This window comes from Mustela lutreola, chromosome 13, assembly GCF_030435805.1.
Source record: "Mustela lutreola isolate mMusLut2 chromosome 13, mMusLut2.pri, whole genome shotgun sequence".
Lineage (NCBI taxonomy): Eukaryota > Metazoa > Chordata > Mammalia > Carnivora > Mustelidae > Mustela > Mustela lutreola.
The window spans coordinates 59,442,042-59,461,046 of NC_081302.1; the positions used below are offsets into that span (position 1 = coordinate 59,442,042).

The 19,005-nt window shown below is 36.2% G+C and overlaps 1 protein-coding gene across 10 annotated transcripts in view; it reads right to left on the reverse strand.

The window, feature by feature from the left end:
• Positions 1-7,759: 7,759 nt before the first annotated feature.
• The window catches only part of MED4 (mediator complex subunit 4), a 44,758-nt gene continuing 33,512 nt past the window's right edge, over positions 7,760-19,005 (reverse strand). For all 10 annotated transcript variants that reach the window (XM_059143910.1, XM_059143914.1, XM_059143908.1 and 7 more), the window contains 5 exons: positions 15,985-16,155; positions 13,427-13,484; positions 12,111-12,197; positions 10,534-10,665; positions 7,760-8,644 (listed from right to left, as the gene is read on the reverse strand). In XM_059143910.1, coding sequence (XP_058999893.1) covers positions 8,472-8,644; positions 10,534-10,665; positions 12,111-12,197; positions 13,427-13,484; positions 15,985-16,155 — 621 coding nt within the window. In that variant the 3' untranslated portion in view covers positions 7,760-8,471. The remainder of the gene's footprint in view (positions 8,645-10,533; positions 10,666-12,110; positions 12,198-13,426; positions 13,485-15,984; positions 16,156-19,005) is intronic.

Below are 19,005 nucleotides of genomic sequence, written 5' to 3' on the forward strand. Positions count from 1 at the left end.
TGATAAGTTTCATATTAGAGGGGGATTGTATTTACCTCAGCACCTAATATGCCCAGCTGGCATCCCATAATCACTCAGTAAATATTTCTCTAAATAAGCAGATGAATGGAGGAGGATTTAGAATTCTTATGTAAGAGGTTAATTCTCAGATGGTTTGAGAATTGCCTTTAATGGAAAAAAACTAATGCTGACCACTAGCAGTATTCTCTTAAGATTAAATGTCAGCTGGAGTTCCTGAGGTACACCTCACCCTGCTAGGATGGTGGGGAACCTGAAATATCTCTTCTTCTATTTGCTAGATCGAGCCCTGAGTGTCCTGTATCCCCAGATAAGCAAGTGCAGTATTCTAGCAGAAGCATTCCCAGTAGAGCATGATGTGAATTCAGCCTCCCTTAGCTCCACCTGGAAGAGACAGTTCCCTGGTAGCTTGACTGCTAGCTTTCCAAATAAGGCAAACACTTTCAGATGAAATATTCTCTTTGGGGCAGTAAGTATCATACTACCTGGGGACTGTGGAGAAGGAAAGCTCAGGGAGTCATCTGCACGGGAGAACACAAAGTCTTCTTCCAACATAAAATCAATCACATATCAATGCTGCCTTCTAAAAAAATAATAATTAGACTATTTATGTTGTATTGAATTTGAGCCCATCACACTTAATCTCAAATTCCCATTTTAGATTTTTTCCCATTTTTATGTTTAAAGAGTTTAAGTATTTGGTTTTTTACATACTAATATTGTTCATTGTTCAGGATAAATATCATTAAACACCTATCACAGTACTTGGCACACCTCTCCGGTTGGCACACCTCTCCGGTTGGCTAACTAACTGACTGAGGTAAAACACACATGACAAAATTTACCCTCTGACTTATTTTGGACAGCATACCTGTCAAAGTATTCTCTTTTGAAAAGAGAGACTTTTCAAAAACTTGAATCTAATGGTCATTTGGCTTGTTTCCAATTGAGGCTGTTACAAATAAAGCTTCTGTGAAAACTTATACATGCTTTCTTTGGGGTTCACATGTGTATTTAATTCTGTTGGATGTAAACTGATGAGTGGAAACGCTGGGTCAGAGAGTACATATGTTTGCCAAAGAAATCTTAATGTGTGTAATTTATAAGGTGCCTCTTCAGACCTTGCTGGGGGTATTATATAACATATTATACACACACACACACACACACACACATATATATATATATATCCTGGGTATATATGTATAATCCTAGATATAGAATATAATTCTAGATATATAATATAATATAATATACACTATCCTATTAACTTTCTAGAATATTTTTTAAAGATTTTTTAAAAAATATTTTATTTGTTTATTTGACAGCTAGAGAGAGAGCACAAATAAGCAGAGTGGCAGGGAGATGGGGAGAGAGAGAAGCAGGCTCTCTGCTGAGAGCCTGATGCGGGGCTCGATCCCAGGACCCTGGAATCATGACCCGAGCCGAAGGCAGACGCTTAACCAACTGAGCCACCCAGGCGCCCCTTTAAAGATTTTATCCATTCATTTACTTGAGAGAGGAAGAGAAAGAGAACATGAGAGACGGGGGAGGGTCAAAAGCAAAAGCAGACTCCCTGCTGAGCAGGGAGCCCAATGCGGGACTCTACCATCAGGACCTGAGCTGAAGGGAGTTGCCTAATCAACTGAGCCACTTAGGTACCCCAACTTCCTAGAATATTTTAAGAAATCCAAATTCTGAAATACATTTAGACCCCAGGATTTGGGGTAAGGGATTGTAGAGCTATATATATAAATGCAAAGTGAACGTGTACATTGCAGTTTGATTTCTTTAAGGTACATGTGAAATTCCCTTTTCTTTAATCCCCTGCCCCATCAGCCCTCATAAGGAATCTATATCCCTTCATCCTCTCTATTTTACTGTTTGGGTTTACTTGTTCTCATGTTCTTTGTCTGTGTTGGTTTGTGAGTGAAAACACAGGCTTTTCTGAGGGAAAAGAACCAATAAGTTTGTGAAGAATTGACAGGACACTGGAATGGGATAAAGGGGAGGGGAGTTAGCCATGGGGCCTCTATACTACATTACAAATAGCAAATATTCCCTCACACCGACCTCATGTCAGTCTAGGAGGCTTTTTCAACACAGCCAGAAGCACCAGTCAATGCGAGATGAACATAGTTGAGACCTATTCCATGATGGCTAATGCTTTGACTTTATATATCAGAAGGTAAAGTAGCTAAGACATTTAAAATGGAGGTTTCCACAAAAGATTTATAAGACAGTATGCCTTATTTTAGGAATAGAAGTACCCATTTTGTGGCAACAGATTTCATTTAAATGGCCATAAATTCTGTTATTACAAAGAAAATCATTTTACCATATAAACATTGTAATTAGGGAGATATATCCTGCCTAAGATTTGGTCTCATAAAAGCTGCTGAAAAAACTATGTGTTAAAATGATCCTACAACATCAACATATGTGATACAATATATTAATAAAAGAAAGAACAAGAACCAAATGATACTCTCAACAGATGCTGAAAAAGCATTTGACAAAGTACAGCATCCTTTCTTGATAAAAACTCTTCAAAGTGTAGGGATGGAGGGCACATACCTCAATATCATCAAAGCCATCTATGAAAAACCCACAGCAAATATCATTCTCAATGGGGCAAAACTGAGAGCTTTTCCGCTAAGGTCAGGAACATGGCAGGGATGTCCATTTTCACCACTGCTATTCAACATAGTACTAAAGGTCCTAGCCTCAGCAATCAGACAACAAAAAGAAATTAAAGGCATCCAAATCAGCAAAGAATTCAAACTACCACTCTTTGCAGATGATATGATACTTTATGTGGAAAACCCAAAAGACTCCATGCCAAAACTGCTACAACTCATACAGGAACTCAGTAGAGTGTCAGGACATAAAATCAATGCACATAAATCAGTTGCATTTCTATATACCAACAACAGGACAGAAGAAAGAGAAATTAAGGAGTAAATCCCATTTACAATTGTGCTCAAAACCATAAGATACCTAGGGAATAAACCTAACCAAAGAGGCAAAGAGTCTGTACTTAGAAAATATAAAGTACTCATGAAAGAAATTGAGGAAGACACAAAGAAATGGAAAAATGTTCCATGCTCCTGGATTGGAAGAACAAATATTGTGAAAATGTCTATGCTACCTAAAGCAATCTACATGTTTAAAGCAATCCTATCAAAATACCATCCGTTTTTGTTTTTTTTTTTTTTTTTCAAAGAAATGGAACAAATAATCCTGAAGTTTATATGGAACCAGAAAAGACCTTGAATAGCCAGAGGAATGTTGAAAAAGAAAGCCAAAGTTGGTGGCATCACAATTCCACACTTCAAGCTCTATTACAAAGCTGTCATCATCAAGACAGTATGGTACTGGCACAAAAACAAACACATAGATCAGTGGAACAGAATAGAGAGCCCAGAAATAGACTCTCAACTCTATGGGCAACTAATCTTTGACAAAGCAGGAAAGGATGTCCAATGGAAAAAAGATAGTGTCTTCAACAAATGGTATTGGGAAAATTGGACAGCCACATGCAGAAAAATGAAACTGGACCATTTCCTTACACCACACACAAAAACAGACTCCAAATGGATGAAAGACCTCAATGCAAGAAAGGAATCCATCAAAATGCTTGAGGAGAACATAGGCAGCAACCTCTTAGACCTCAGCTGCAGCAATTTCTTCCTAGAAACATCGCCAAAGGCAAGGGAAGCAAGGGCAAAAATGAACTATTGGGACTTCATCAAGATCAAAAGCTTTTGCACAGCAAAGGAAACAGTCAACAAAACCAAAAGACAATTGACAGAATGGGAGAAGATATTTGCAAACGACATATCAGATAAAGGGCTAGTATTCAAAAGCTATAAAGAACATATTAGACCCAACACCCAAAAAACAAATAATCCAATCAAGAAATGGGCAGAGGACATGAACAGACATTTCTGAAAGAAGACATCTTGTTGGCCAACAGACACATGAAAAAGTGCTCCATATCCCTCGGCATCAGGGAAATACAAATCAAAACCACAATGAGACACCACCTCACACCAGTCAGAATGGCTAAAATGAACAAGTCAGGAAATGACAGATGCTGGAGAGGATGTGGAGAAAAGGGAACCCTCCTACACTGTTGGTGGGAATGCAAGCTGGTGCAACCACTCTGGAAAACAGCACGGTGGTTCCTCAAAAAGTTGAAAATAGAACTACCCTACGATCCAGCAATCGCACTACTGGGTATTTACCCTGAGGATACAAATGTAGTGATCCAAAGGAGCACGTGCATCTGAATGTTTATAGCAGCAATGTCCACAATAGCCGAACTATGGAAAGAACCTAGATGTCCATCAACAGATGATTGGATAAAGAAGATGTGATACACACACACACACACACACACACACACTGGAATACTATGCAGCCATCAAAAGAAATGATCTTGCCATTTGCGATGACATGGTTGGAACTAGAAGGTATTATGCTGAGCTAAATAAGTTAATCAGAGAAAGACAATTATCATATGATCTCCCTGATATGAGGAAGTTGAGAGGCAAGTATGGGGTTAGGGGGGTAGGAAAGGAAAAAAGTCAAACAAGATGGAACCAGGAGACAAACCATGAGAAACTCTTAATCTCACAAAACAAACTGAGGGTTGCCAGGGGGAGTGGGGAGGGAGAGGGTGGTGGGGTTATGGACACTGGGAAGGTATGTGCTATGGTGAGTGCTGTGAAGTGTGTAAACCTGGCAATTCACAGACCTGTACCCTTGGGGCTAATAAGACATTATATGTTGGGGTGCCTGGGTGGCTCAGTGGGTTAAAGCCTCTGCCTTCGGCTCTGGTCATGATCCCAGGGTCCTGGGATCAAGCCCTGCATCGGGCTCTCTGCTCAGTGGGAGCCTGCTTCCCCTTCTCTCTCTCTGCCTGCCTCTCTGCCTAGTTGTGATCTCTGTCAAATAAATAAATAAAATCTTTAAAAACAAAGACATTATATGTTAATAAAAAATAACAAATTTAAAAAAATGATGATACAACAAAATAGTTGATACTGATTAACCAAATTCAATAAAATGGTCTTAAGTGTATATATATATATATTATACAAGGGACTTTAGAAATGACCTCATATATGCCAAATTGAATCTAAAAAAGCAAATATCTTACTAGGATAAATATTCATTAAACATTTAGTTAATAAAGTTTATATAGGCCCTTGGGTGATGTAATGGGCCAAACTGTGTCCCCATATGCTATTGTGATTTTGGTCATCTGAATTTCTCATATATAATTTGGTTTTTGTCCACAGTTCCTGGTTTATAGCTTCCAAACCCCTTATAATTTCCTAAGCATGCAGAGTGATAAAAAGTGTCTTTTTTTTTTAATGTTAATATGGATTTGGGAAGGTGCCCCAGTTGGAGGCTGGTGCTAGTGGAGCCAAGTGATTACTGTGATTACAGGGTTGCAATCCTCCTCTGGAGCGGGGAGGGGCCTACAGCCTGAATTAATCACCAAATGTTAACAATTTAATCAATCTAGTCTAGGTAATGAAGCCTCCATAAAAGCCCAAAAGGGCATAATTCAGAGAGTTCTTGGTTGGTGAACATATGATCTGGGGAGTGGCGTGCCTGGGGAGGGTATGGAACCTCAGCCTTTTCCCTATGCTTGCCCAGTGCATATTTTCTATCTGATGTTCCTGAATTCCTTTTGTAAATCAGTAATCTAGTGAGTAAACAGATATTTTCTGAATTCTGTGAGCCATTCCAGCACATTAACCAAACCTAAGGAAGGAATCTGGGGAACCTCTAATTTATAGCCTGTCAGTCAGAAATACAGGTAATAACCTCAACTTGCGATTGGCATCACTGGCGTGACACATGGAGGGAGGAACCGGATTCTATGGCCAGGTAGTGTCAGAATTGAATTGAATCGTAGGACGCCTTGCCATTGTCCGGAAAATTGCTTGTTTTTTGGGGGAAACACCCCCTCCCCCAACATACTGGGATTAGTATCAGAACCACAAATCCCAATGTGGGAACCCTAAACCCCAAGACCTCAGAATTTGACTATTATTTGGAGATAAGGCCTTTAAAGGATTAAGTTAAAATGAGGCCATTGGGGTGAACTCTAATCTAGTCTGTCTACTAGAGGAAATTTGGACCCACAGAGACACCAGGGCTGGGCGTGCAGAGAAAATGTCATGTGAGGACTTGGCAAGAAGACAAGCCCAGAGATTTGCCAAACCTCCCAACGCTTTGATCTTGGACTTCTAACCTCACAACTGTGTGAAAATAAATTCCTCTTTAAGTCAGGGGTCTGTTATTTTGTTATAGCATACCTAAGAAACTTAACTAACAGGTGGCCTAAATATCATGGCTTAAAGAACTGTAACAGAACCCTCAAATGTTTGCTATTGTTGGTTCCCACACACCTTCCCTGCCTGCCATCCTTGAATTGAAGCCTCAGCAGCATCAAAGCCATCCTGCAGAACAGAGTCCAAACTTTTCTATTTCTTGGCATTTTAAAATGGTGTAATGTTACTTCTATTACAGAAAACAGAATGTTAACATGAAAAAAAAAATACCAGAAACAGGAAATAGTACAGTGAACTTCCATATACCCTACACTCAGATTCAGTATTTGCTCTATATTTGCTTTAGCTCTCTTTCCACCTCCTTTTCCTTGGCTCTGTGTGTGTGTGTGTGTGTGTGTGTATTTTTTAGACAACCAATATTTTCCTATACCACATAATACACGTTATGACTGTAATTTATGTATACTGGCATGCTGTTGAATTCACATTAATAAAAAGTAAAGAAATTGAACTGTAAGATAATTTATACTTTGAATTCCAGACTAGGCTACTCATTCCATCCCTTGTTTTATTCAAGGTACCAATCTAAAAATGTAATTGTTTCCAGGAAAATTGCCTGAGTTGGAAGACCAATGTTTTTCTAGAGGTCATTTCGTTTAAATAGGAAAAAAAAAAAAAAAAGGAAAGGAAAAAAAGTTGGAAAAATTGAATTCTCAGTTCATTGCAAGGATGGAGATTAACAAAAACTATATAGAATCTCAGGAAATACACATTATTTCAAACTGTATACATGTGGATCTTTAAAAAAGATCAAGAACCTACTTAAAAAATGTTAATTGATATGATCTCTTGGTAGAAGGCTAGTTTAATTTTCTCCTTTGTAATTTACTATATTTGCTAAACACTCCCCTATGAATGTTGTATTACTTTTGCAATCTGAAAAAAAAAAGTAAAACGTACACTAAAATAAATCAAGCTGTGGTTATATAAACATATTCTTTAAACATGGAGGTTAACCATCAGAAGTTAAAAGTGGTTAAGAGTGATTACTTCTGGAAAATGCAGTAAGAGAGAAGGTGAAGGCAAGAGACTGTGCTTTCCATTCTAAAACTTTTCAGACAATCCAATGTGTTATTTTAAAGATTAGACATTATGGTAAGCTTTTCACTTATTAAAAAAAAAAAGAAAGCTCATGGGAAGACTAATGGAAAAAAATACAAAAAGCAACTCCATTGTATTTCTTCTAAGAATGTGTAGGCTTTTGTGAAACCTACTAGTTATGATTATTAGCTTAGCTGTATGTAGTACATCATGTTCATTCACAATCCAGAATTCGAAGTACGTACATATAAAATGCAACTGGATTTACAGAAGTAATTTCTTACCTACACTGAAGGTATATTTCAATTAAAAAAAAAAACAACATACAGAGTACAAACAAAAGTGAGTTTATTTACAAAAATCACAATAATTACAGATAGTACAAATTGAGACAATCTCCCCTGTTGTGACAGAAGCTACCAGCTTTCACTTTCAAATGAGGGCTTTGTTATTTCAAGATAAGATACACATTCAGTGATCCACTGCCCTTATTTAGAATGCTTTTCTAAATAATTTCAGGGGCTGATTAGTGGTATGTACACGGGTCATTTCCCTCAACTTTTATTTCCAGAACTACTATGTTCAAGTCCAACATAACTGGAACATAACTGGGTAGAGTGGCACTACTTTTTTTTTCCCCCAACAGTAAATTTTGATTATTCTTTAAATATTTACTTAGTGGTTTAGAACTGAAACCATGATTTTTGGCTTTAAAGTCCAGTGATTTTTATGGGTTGTACAATTCCACTATAGCCAGTATGACCTAGCTATTTATTACAGGCTTGCAACTGTTTAAGAAACAGAATTCCATAGTAATCTATTCTGTTCTGTTTTCTAGAAAGGGAGAGAGGTGGAAGAAGGGGCAGAGGGAGAGAGAATCTTAATCAGACTCCATGCCCAGCACAAAGCCTGAAGCAGGGCTTGATCTCAAAACCCTGAAATAGTGACCTGAGCCAAAATCAAGAGTCCGACGCTGAACTAAGTCACCCAAGTGCCCCCACAGTATTCAATTCTGTATGAATTTTGTCTTTTGTGTGTTTAATCAGAGTCACTACTGCTGCTAGAGGAGTCTGTTGACATAACTTCTACATCATCTTCATTTTCTTTATTATGCCCCGGAGGTTCCAACAAAAAGTCATTACTGTGATTTGGTGGTAACATATTCATTGACATGTCATTTGACTGCCATGGATACTGTGGAGCAAGGACATCTGTAGAAAAGAAAGAAGAATATGTAATAATACTTCTACCAATAATTAATTTACTTCTTAATTACTCTTCCCCTCATGCACAGAATCTGAAGTAAATATTTTTTAAGGCCAGGAATCAAAATGTACATTTGGCTAAATTAACGAAGATCAAAGTTATCAAAGAAAAGCACATTTTAATAACCAGAACCTGCATTTTATTTTTTTAAAAATCATGCTTACATCTAAGTAAATTTATATATATATTTTTTTATCTAAGTAACTTTAGAGTCAGTTGACCTAATTTTTCTTTTGTAAGACAAAAGATTTTCTTTTGTAAGATTTGTCACAATGACAAATCAAATGTTTCTTTTATATATATTAAGTCGTATATATTATTCTCTCTATATATTTTAAATAGCTAACATGTACTACACTATTACAAGTTTAAACTGCTTCTTAAGCTTTAAATCCACTCTTCTCCCCGGACCCTGAAAACATTTCTCCTCTGCCAGTAGCCACAATGTTAATCTTTGTCAATAGAGGGCACTGGAGGGACTCTGCAAGGGGAAAAGGACTAAGGGACCAGATGTTTCCCTTCTCACTCCTGTGGTACCTGGCTGGCATGCGGACATCAAGCGGTGAGCTTGCTCGCCCTCTAGCAAGTTTCAGTAGTGTTTAAGTCTCACCATTACCCTAAAGGTGACTTCCCTGCAAGGATCCCTGGAACCCTAGTGGATAATTTCCTGCTTGCTGGCTCCAGCCTGTGAATACCTCATCTAACTTCTCTGCCATCCTGTGGGCCACAGCTACATCCTCTCAAGGGTGCCACAATATGAACAGCAGCCTGAGGATGGGGGTGGGAGAAACCTCTTCTCAGTGGGTTCTTTCTTTGGGTCATCTGCCTGGTCCTAAATGTAGTAGCTGCTCCCCACATCTGTTATTACTGTATTTTTAAAAGGCAGTTCTCTTTACCCTTTAGTAGTGAGTATCCTGTTACTAATCAGTAATTCTTTAAATTTTCCTTGTTCATACTGCTGATGTGGTTTCTGCCTATTGACTAGACTATGACTGGCATATGATATGGAATAATAAAAATGAGAAAAATGCAGTTATCTAGGGGAATTAACACACAGTGAGTTCTCAGTTTGTACTTTAGATAGTTAAAAAATGATGTTTTACAAAGCATTCATAACATAGGAACATCCTTACAATAAAATGTGAAGCAGAAAAGCATTATTCAGAGCATGTTTTTAACACTGTAAAAAATACAAGAAAAAATGAAATAGGTGTAATATTAAAAGTGAGTGCTCAAACAAAACCCCAGTTTTTTGTTTTATAATCTTCTAAATACTTTTTAAATGTTCTACCAAGCAAGTCACCTACAAAAGGTAAAAGATGGGGAACATAAAATAAATATAAAAATAACACAAAACTATATGCAGAACTTGAGGAAGGCCAAAATTCAGAATGAACCAAGTCTCTCAGAAGTGCTATTTTATTTAGTTACTGAAAAGCCCATAAAAAGCTACTATTCATTTTGTTAATTTGGGAGTTTTCCAGGAGTGGGTTCACTTTGTATTCTTTAAAATGAACATATGTATTTCTTATTCTGTCTGTCCAGTATATTTCACAATTTTATTTAAAAAGCTGTTTAGATTTTTATAATAAAAGAGAGGACTAATGCCCGAGGAAAATAACCTATTAACAAATAAGAGAAAAGTCAATTTATTCTAATTTCATGAACTCCAGCTAGAATAGTTTTTACACTAGAGAGCAGGATAAATGGCAGAAAACCTGGCTATTAAAACGAGCTGGGTCTAGAACCTCAAACTTCTTCAACAGCCAGATATTCCTTCATCATGTCTGCAAAACCTTGGTCTGTTTGAAAGCATTGTTCTGATTAACATTACCTGGCAATCTGCCTGCTGCAAGTGCATCCCCTGGTAAATGACCATTTACACCATTAGTGGAAGGATTGTTCATTTGACCCAATAATCCACTTCTCATCTCCAAATCAGTTGGGTACGGCCTCCGTGGGTCCCCTAAAAAAGACTGCTTTTAATTTAATTAATTTAATCTTAAGCAAAATAAGCATTAATATCATCTCTAAAGTACTTATTTTCCTTGACTCACTATGAAAAACTCAAAATACCCATTTTCAATAAGGTCATATTATCAACTGCTATTAAGAGCATAATATATTAAATTTAAAAATACATGCATTTTGTCTTTGAATCTGTACAGTAATATATTATTCTCTATGCACAAAAAAGAGAAAAGTCTGTCATTTTAGCAATTCCAAATGACAAACTAAGAAAATTATAATGATCTTGATTCTTCTAACTTACCTACATTTCCAAGAACAAAATAACAAATGATACATACACTGAGAGAATAAACAGATGATACACTTTTTTTTTTTTTTACAAGACAGGACTGGAATACTTATTTGAAGGACTGTGTAAATTAAAACTTTTCCTAACCTAATGATCTTTTCATTTAAAAACTAATTCCTAGAAATTTCCAGTGGAGGAGTATCAGGAGCCAATGTTCACTTCTAATCATGGGAGCATACCATTTCGTTTTGGGATGATGAAAACTTGGCAGATTTGGACCAACTTTTTGGTAATATTTCTTACTCACTTCAGATCACTTACCCCCAAAACTGTAAGTTAACCATAGTGTTTTTAGCATAGTAAAATACCACCATCATGAATTACTGATGTTGAGATACTATTTCCCACTCCTCCCAGAAGATTGCTGCTCCACCTTAGGTCCCTGTCTTATAAATGTCTTATGTACTATCAATATATATTGCAGTTTTTTACTCTTTTTAACCCTTTCTAATTACCCCAGCTTTATCCAGTCCCATGTGTTTGCTCTTGGGTGCTCACCAGTTGGGACTGTCTTGATTCCAAGGCCAGAACGCTTGATGAAATTCCAATGATTCTAAAAAGTGGGCTTTTTGGCCAGCCTGGGTGTTACTGTCATATAAATCTATAGCTTTAGAATCATCACATATCATTTGTACTTAAAACATTAATTTATGATTTTAAAAAGGACAGAAACAGAGGCCCCTGGGTGACTCGGTTGGTTAAGCAACTGCCTTCAACTCAAGTCATGATCTCAGGGTCCTGGGACTGAGTCCCACATGCGGCTGGCTTCTCCCTCTCCTCTCCACTTGTGCTCTCTCACTGTCTCTCTCGCTCACTCTAATAAATTCTATAAATTTATAGAATAAATTTTTTTTTTATTATAGAATAAAAAAAAAGGACACACAGTCCCTGTAGCAAAAGTTTTGTAGAAAACCAAACTAATAAAACTCATGACCCATATTATTTCTTATAAGATATTAAAGATATGAAAATATATAGCAGATGTTTCTAAGGATAAATACATTCTATGTTTAAATCATTCTATGTTTAAAATTACAGTCACCTAAAAATTTTTAAAACCAATATGCCTAATAAAAAGAGAAGTATTTTACCTGGAACCCAGGTCAGTGGGGCACATACAGCATTACTTGCACTAATCCTATGTGCATACTTAATTATTTCTTCAGAGGAGATGGCACCTGAGAGTCAAGAGGAGAGAGTAACGTTAGTCCAGTAACTTACAACTATATAGACGCACACATCATAATTAATTTTAAATTATCTGAAAACAGGATAGTCTGAGTTGCCCACCTTCCCTAATAATATCTAATAATATGTATATTGTTAAACTTAACATAAGATTTCGCAACTAAAGAACAAGACATCTAGAAAAAACAGCTAACAAAGTATCGAATTTGGGACATTAGCATGACTAAATTCACTAATCTCAATTATTAACTACCATTAAATATTCTTAATGTTCTCAAAGCAACAATGAGTACAAATAAAAGAGGAAAGAGTGTTTTGTCTTCCAGTGACATCTAAGCTATTAAGTTAGAGCAGCAGTTCACACTCTACCACTCAATCGTTGGCCTGATGTGACTCTACGATTATAAGTAGGCCTATGTAGAAACATGTCCACAATATATTCATTAGATTAAAAAAAGTAAGCTGCTAAATAATATGTGTAGCACGACCCGGTTTTTGTTTTTGAATATGTACATATATGTATTTGTACTGTTATATTTGTATTAAACATCTAAAAAACAAAAACATCTAAACATCTAAAAACCAAACATGAACAGTAGTTATCTGAAACAGGAAAAGAAGAGGAGAGTTACAAAATTTTGAGATGACTATAAGCAAATCATCTACAAACCATTAAAATCAAGTAACCAAAATTTTCACTCTTTTAGTACCTAAACTCAAAAATCCAAAATGGAAGTCTTTTAAAGAGAGGAGGAGGACAGGAAAAGGCAGGCTGGGCATCTGCACCACTAAATGTGCACATGTCCCAAAGCACATCTACTTCTGACTTCAGGACACTCTAGTCCCACCCCAGCTGCCCACTGCACATTCTCTTTCACTTTCTGTCCTGTCCTTTAAGATCCAATTCACATCCCACTTGCTTCCAGCTCACAGTTCTCTTCCCTTCTCCCAACAATTTTATAAACTCATTCTCTTTACTGCACATATGGATACACAGCCATAACTTGCCTTATATTATTGCTTCCTAGAGCCTGAAAAAGTGTGAAAACTTCCCAATAATACATAGCACAGTGCTAGCATCTAGTAGACACTTTATAATAAAAATTTATTGGAATCATTTCAATAGCAGCAAATGATTACCAATAATACTCTCATTCATTTCTTGAAACCAAAACTTGGGACTTTTCAGAAAGTCATTCAATATTCCCATAGTTCTTACCTTTTCTTGCTTTTTCTATTGATTTGAGTTTTTCTTTTGCTTGGTAAACAGCTGTTGCCTAATTTGAATATTAAAAAAAGAAACATGGTTTACTCTTAACTATATCAAGCAGAATTTTTGCCTTAATTCATAAAATCATAATCCCACAGGAACAAAATGCAAAAGCTGGAGATCCTCACAATTTATTTGTAATGTTCTGACACTATTTGGGAATCATTTGTATCAGGTGGTTAATGAAAGTAATAATGTGTATTCATGAATCACTCTTCATCTACAAACTGTTAGAAACAATGCGCAGATTGGATTGTTTACTTTTTTGGAGGGGCTGTAACCAATTTTAATTAGCACCCCGCTGCTCTTATTTTTTTTTTTTTTTTTTAAGATTTTTATTTATTTTTAAAAGAGAGAGAAAGAGAGAGCCCATGAGTGAGTGAGGAACAGAGAGAGAGTGGACTCCCCGCTGAACAGGGAGCTTGATACGGGATTTAATCCCAGAACCCTGGGATCATGACCTGAGCTGAAAGGCAGTCGCTTAACTGACTGAGTCACCCAGGAGCCCCTAACATTTTTTTTCTTTATGCCTTCTATCAGACATGTATAAGAGATCCACATCATATACCAGTCCCAAAGCATCCTATTCTCACATTTAGTTCAAAGATAAAAATACCAAAATATTTTTTTTCTCATTTACAAGACACATTCTTGGATTGATAGTCTTACTCATTTAGACATTACCATTACCTCTATGCTTAATGACTGTTATAATGAAAACTCCCATAACAACCCAACCCCCCAGTTACATTAAAGGGTAAAATGAAGTTATGTTAGTACATACATCCTCAACACAGTGGTTAAGAGTATGGAGTTGAGAAATAGGTTTAAGTTCCATCTCTCTACTTTTCACAGTGGTTAACACAGTGGTTAAGAGTATGGAGTTGAGAAATAGGTTTAAGTTCCATCTCTCTACTTTTCACTCTTCCTGGGCAAGGTAACTATTAATTTAAAACCTCAGTTTCCTCATCTGTAAAATGGAATAATGGTACTAACCTAGCATAATTACTAAGGAGATTGAGATAATCCATGTAATCTGCAAACAAGCACAAGGCCTGATGCACAAGTGATCAATAATGTTAGTTGTTATTACCTAAATCATAAAATTCAGTCTTTTTACAGTCCTTGTGTTAACTATCTTTAACTCATTAACAACATTTTTGGAAATCAAATCTAAAGAACAAAATCTGAAATGCAGAAGAAAAAGACCACTTTTTGCAATGATATTCTTCAAAGCATTATTTATAACAGAAAGTTGAAAAGCTAAACAAAGAGAATACAATATAAGAAAAATGCTTAAGTTTTAAAAATAAGGGGCACCTGCATGGCTCAGTGGGTTAAGCCTCTGCCTTCCTGGGATCAAGCCCCGCATCAGGCTTTCTGCTTGGTGGGGAGCCTTCTTCCCACTCTCTCTCTGCCTGCTCTGCCTACTTGTGATCTTTCTCTGTCAAATAAATAAATAGAATCTTTAAAAAAATACTTTATTAAAAAAAATAAAAAAATAGTAATAGAAATCCACTTACTATCCTACTAATTACGAGATAAAAAATAGAAAACGTCTGGGAAAAAAAATCACTATATTGTAAACTGAAACTATGTAATATTGTGTGTCAACCAGACTTCAATTTAAAAATCAATTATAAGCCTACTGGAAAATTAAAAAAAAAAAAAGTCTGAGACTGAAATAAAATGCACAAAAGACTAATGGCAATCTGAATAGAGAGACTAACACAATTTTTTCTTCTTCCTTCTACCTCTCTTTATTTTCTGAATATCTTTTAGTAAGTATTACTTTCCTAATGGAAAATAGATTTCATTACATATTTTTTTAAAAAGCATTTACTTGGGGTCATTTCTGCAGCAGGAGTGGTTAATTCACCCTGAACCCCTCAGGTTTCTATTTACTGGAGCCTGTTTTGACACATTTTGAAGATTGATCAGGGATAAAAATTCCCTCAATGTCTGGTCCATATGAGAATCAAACTCAGCTATTTCTGCAATACCACCATATAACAGTTACACTGTTTAGTATTTAGTGAAATAACTGGGCAAATAATAGCAAAGAAATTGTTTTCAAACAATAGCCAAGAAGAAGAAAAACAAAAAACCAGATCCCACTTAGAATGTCAGACTAAATTAATATAAATTTTAATCCATTTATAAAATGATACATATTTATACTGATTTAAAAATATTTTTAAAACTAAAGATTTAGACTACTAATAACTGAAAACTTCTAATAGGACAGGATAAAAGTAAAATTCCCAGTTCTATTAATTCAATCCTATGAAACCTTTAAATAATGAAAACATGGTTCAAAAACAATGAAGACATCTGAAAATATTAAGTAAAATAGGGAATGACAATGGCCTTTCATTTAACCAAACTGACTAGCTGTCACTTTTAGACTTGGAAAGTCAAGTTTTCTGCCACTTCAAAATACCCGAAGATTTATTTTTTCAGAAATAGATTAATATCCTTTCTTACCTTATCTTCTATCAACTTACCAGTATTTGTTCTGCTTCCTTGAGCTGTTTTTGTAGTTGCTGAATATCACTGTCTCTCTTCTCCACTTCCTTTTCTAAAACTTGCATTTCATGATGGATTTTTCCCTGATTGAGTGCCAATTTCATCAGTTCTTGAAATTCCCCATCTCTGTGAATTAACAACTCCAGGACCTGTCAGATAACAGCTGATTAAAGCAGACAGCAGAATACTGAAAAGTGACATTCCAATGAGGCAAAGAACTCCTATATGAATTGGTTAGGTTATAAAATTTTAACACCCTCAAAGTATCATCCAATCAATGTTAAGAATAAAAATAACCTACCTATGATTATTTTGGAAAACAGATTAATATCAAGACTTTCTACTTTTTCTAATTATATGCTATTCTTTCATAAAAAACTAGTTTTCAGAAGTACCAATATGCCAAAATGAGGTTTATTCATTTCCCAGGTTAAGAAAAAATTTTAAAGTTTATCCTTAAAAATATAACATAATGGAGGTTCCCCCAAAATCTGGTATTTGAGATGATTTTAATTGACACGAAGAACTTTAAAAAAATTTCTACAAACTAAACAGTCTGATTAAAAATGGGCAAAGAAACTGAATCGACATTTTCCCAAAGACACACAAATGACCAAAAGTACATGATAAAGTGCTTAACATCACTGATCATCAGGGAAATGCAAATCAAAACCACAACTGGATATCACCTCACACCAGTTACAAAGGCTGTAATCAAAAAACGAGAGAAGAGTTGGTGTTGTGAAAGATGTGGAGAAAAGAGAACCCCTGTGTACTGACGGTGGGGATGTTAACTGGTGCAACCACTATGGAAAACAGTATGGACATTACTTAAAAAGTTAAAAATAGAACTACCATATGATCTGGCAATTCCAATTCTGGGCACTTTTCTGAAGAAAATGAAATTATTATCTCAAAAAGTTATAGGCACCTTCATGTTCATTGCAGCATTATTTACAATAGCCAGAACATGAAAGCACACTAACCATCTATCAATATATGAATGGAGGGGTGCCTGGGTGGCTCAGTGGGTTAAATCTCTGCTTTCAGTTTAGGTCATGATCGCAGGGACCTGGGATCAAGCCCCGCATCAGGCTCTCTGCTCAGCATGGAGCCTGCTTCCCTCTCTCTCTCTGCCGTCTCTCTGCCTACTTGTGATCTCTGTCAAATAAATAAATAAAATCTCAAAAAAAAATGAATTGATAAAGAAAATGTGGTGGGTTTTTTTTTTCAGTTTTTATTTAAATTCCAGTTAGTAATAATACAGTGAGGGGTGCCTGGGTGGCTCAGTGGGTTAAGCCTCTGCCTTCAACTCAGGTCATAATCTCAGAATCCTGGGATCGAGCCCCCCATCAGGCTCTCGGCTCAGCAGGGACTTAGTGGGGAGCCTGCTGCCCCCTCTCTCTCTGCCTGCCTCTCTACCTACTTGTGATCTCTCTGTGTCAAAGAAATAAATAAAATCTTTTAAAAAATACAGTGTAATATCAATTTCAGGTATATAATATGGTGATTCCACACTTCTACATATTACCCAGTGCTCATTACAGTGCATTCCTTAATTCCGAAGTCAGACGCCTTATCCATTAGGCTACGTGGTCCTCCTTCCTTAATTCCCATCACCTATTTCACCTATCCCCCTACCCACCTCCTGTCTGGTGACCATCACTTCGTTCTCTATAGTTAAGAGTCTGTTTCTTGGTTTCCCTCTCCTTTTCCCTCCTGTGATCATTTGTTTTGTTTCTTAAATTCCACATATGAGGAACACCTGGGTTGCTCAGTTCGTTAAGCATCTGACTTTGGCTCAGGTCATGATCCCAGGATCCTGAGATTGAGTCCTGCACTGGGCTCCTTGCTCAGAGGGGAGCCTACTTTTCCCTCTGCCTGACACTCCTCCTGCTTGTGCGCTGACAATAAATAAAATCTTAAAAAAAAAAAAATTCTACAAAGCCAAATCTTATGGTATGTCTTTCTCTGACTGCCTTACTTCACTTAGCATAATGCTCTCTAGCTCCACCCATGTTGCTGCAAATGGCAAGATTTCATTCTTTTTATGGCTGAGTAATATTCCTGTGTGTGTGTGTGTGTGCGCACTTATGTGTATACACACACCACCTTTTTATCCATTCATCAGTTGATGAACATTTGGGTTTTTTCCATAATTTGGTTATGGCTGATAATGCTGCTATAAATACTGGGTACCTGTATATCTTTGAATTGGCAGAAAATGTGGAATGTATGTACTCACAGAGAGAAATATTATTCAGCCATAAAAAAGAAGGAAATCTTGCCATTTGTGAAAATATGGATGGACACTGAGGCCATTATATTAAGTGAAGTAAGTCAGGCAAAGACAAATACTGTATGATCTCACTTGCATGTGGAATCTAAAAGAGCCAAATTCATAGAGACTGGTGGCTGACAAGGATGGGGGTAGGCAAAATGGGTGAAGATAATCAAAAGGTACAAGCTTCCAGTTATAAGACAAATAAGTTCTGGGGATATAATGTATAGAAATGGTGACATAAGTTAACAATACTGCATTTGTATACCTGAAACCTGCTAAGATGGTAAATTTTGGCAACTTTAAAGAAGTTTTTAAAAATGTTACAGAGAAATGGAACAGAAATTTTTCCAAAGACACCGAAATCACCAATAGGTACATGAAACAGTGCCATGGTTTCCCTGTTATCTTCTTAAAAGTTCTTATCACAAGAAAAAAAAAAATTCTAACTTTGTGAGGTGATCCATGTTAACTAAGCTTAACGATACACCATTTCACAATACATACATATAACAAATCATCATGTTGTATGTCTTAAACTAATGCAATGTTGTACTTCTACTATATCTCAATTAAACTAGAAAAAAATTTAAACAAAAAACTCAAAAACTAAACAGGATACAAAGACATTATGAGAAAATGCACAATTTTTTCTTAAAGTTACAGAATTGTACATAATCAACTAGATAGCAAATAAATGAGCAGAGTATTAAACAAT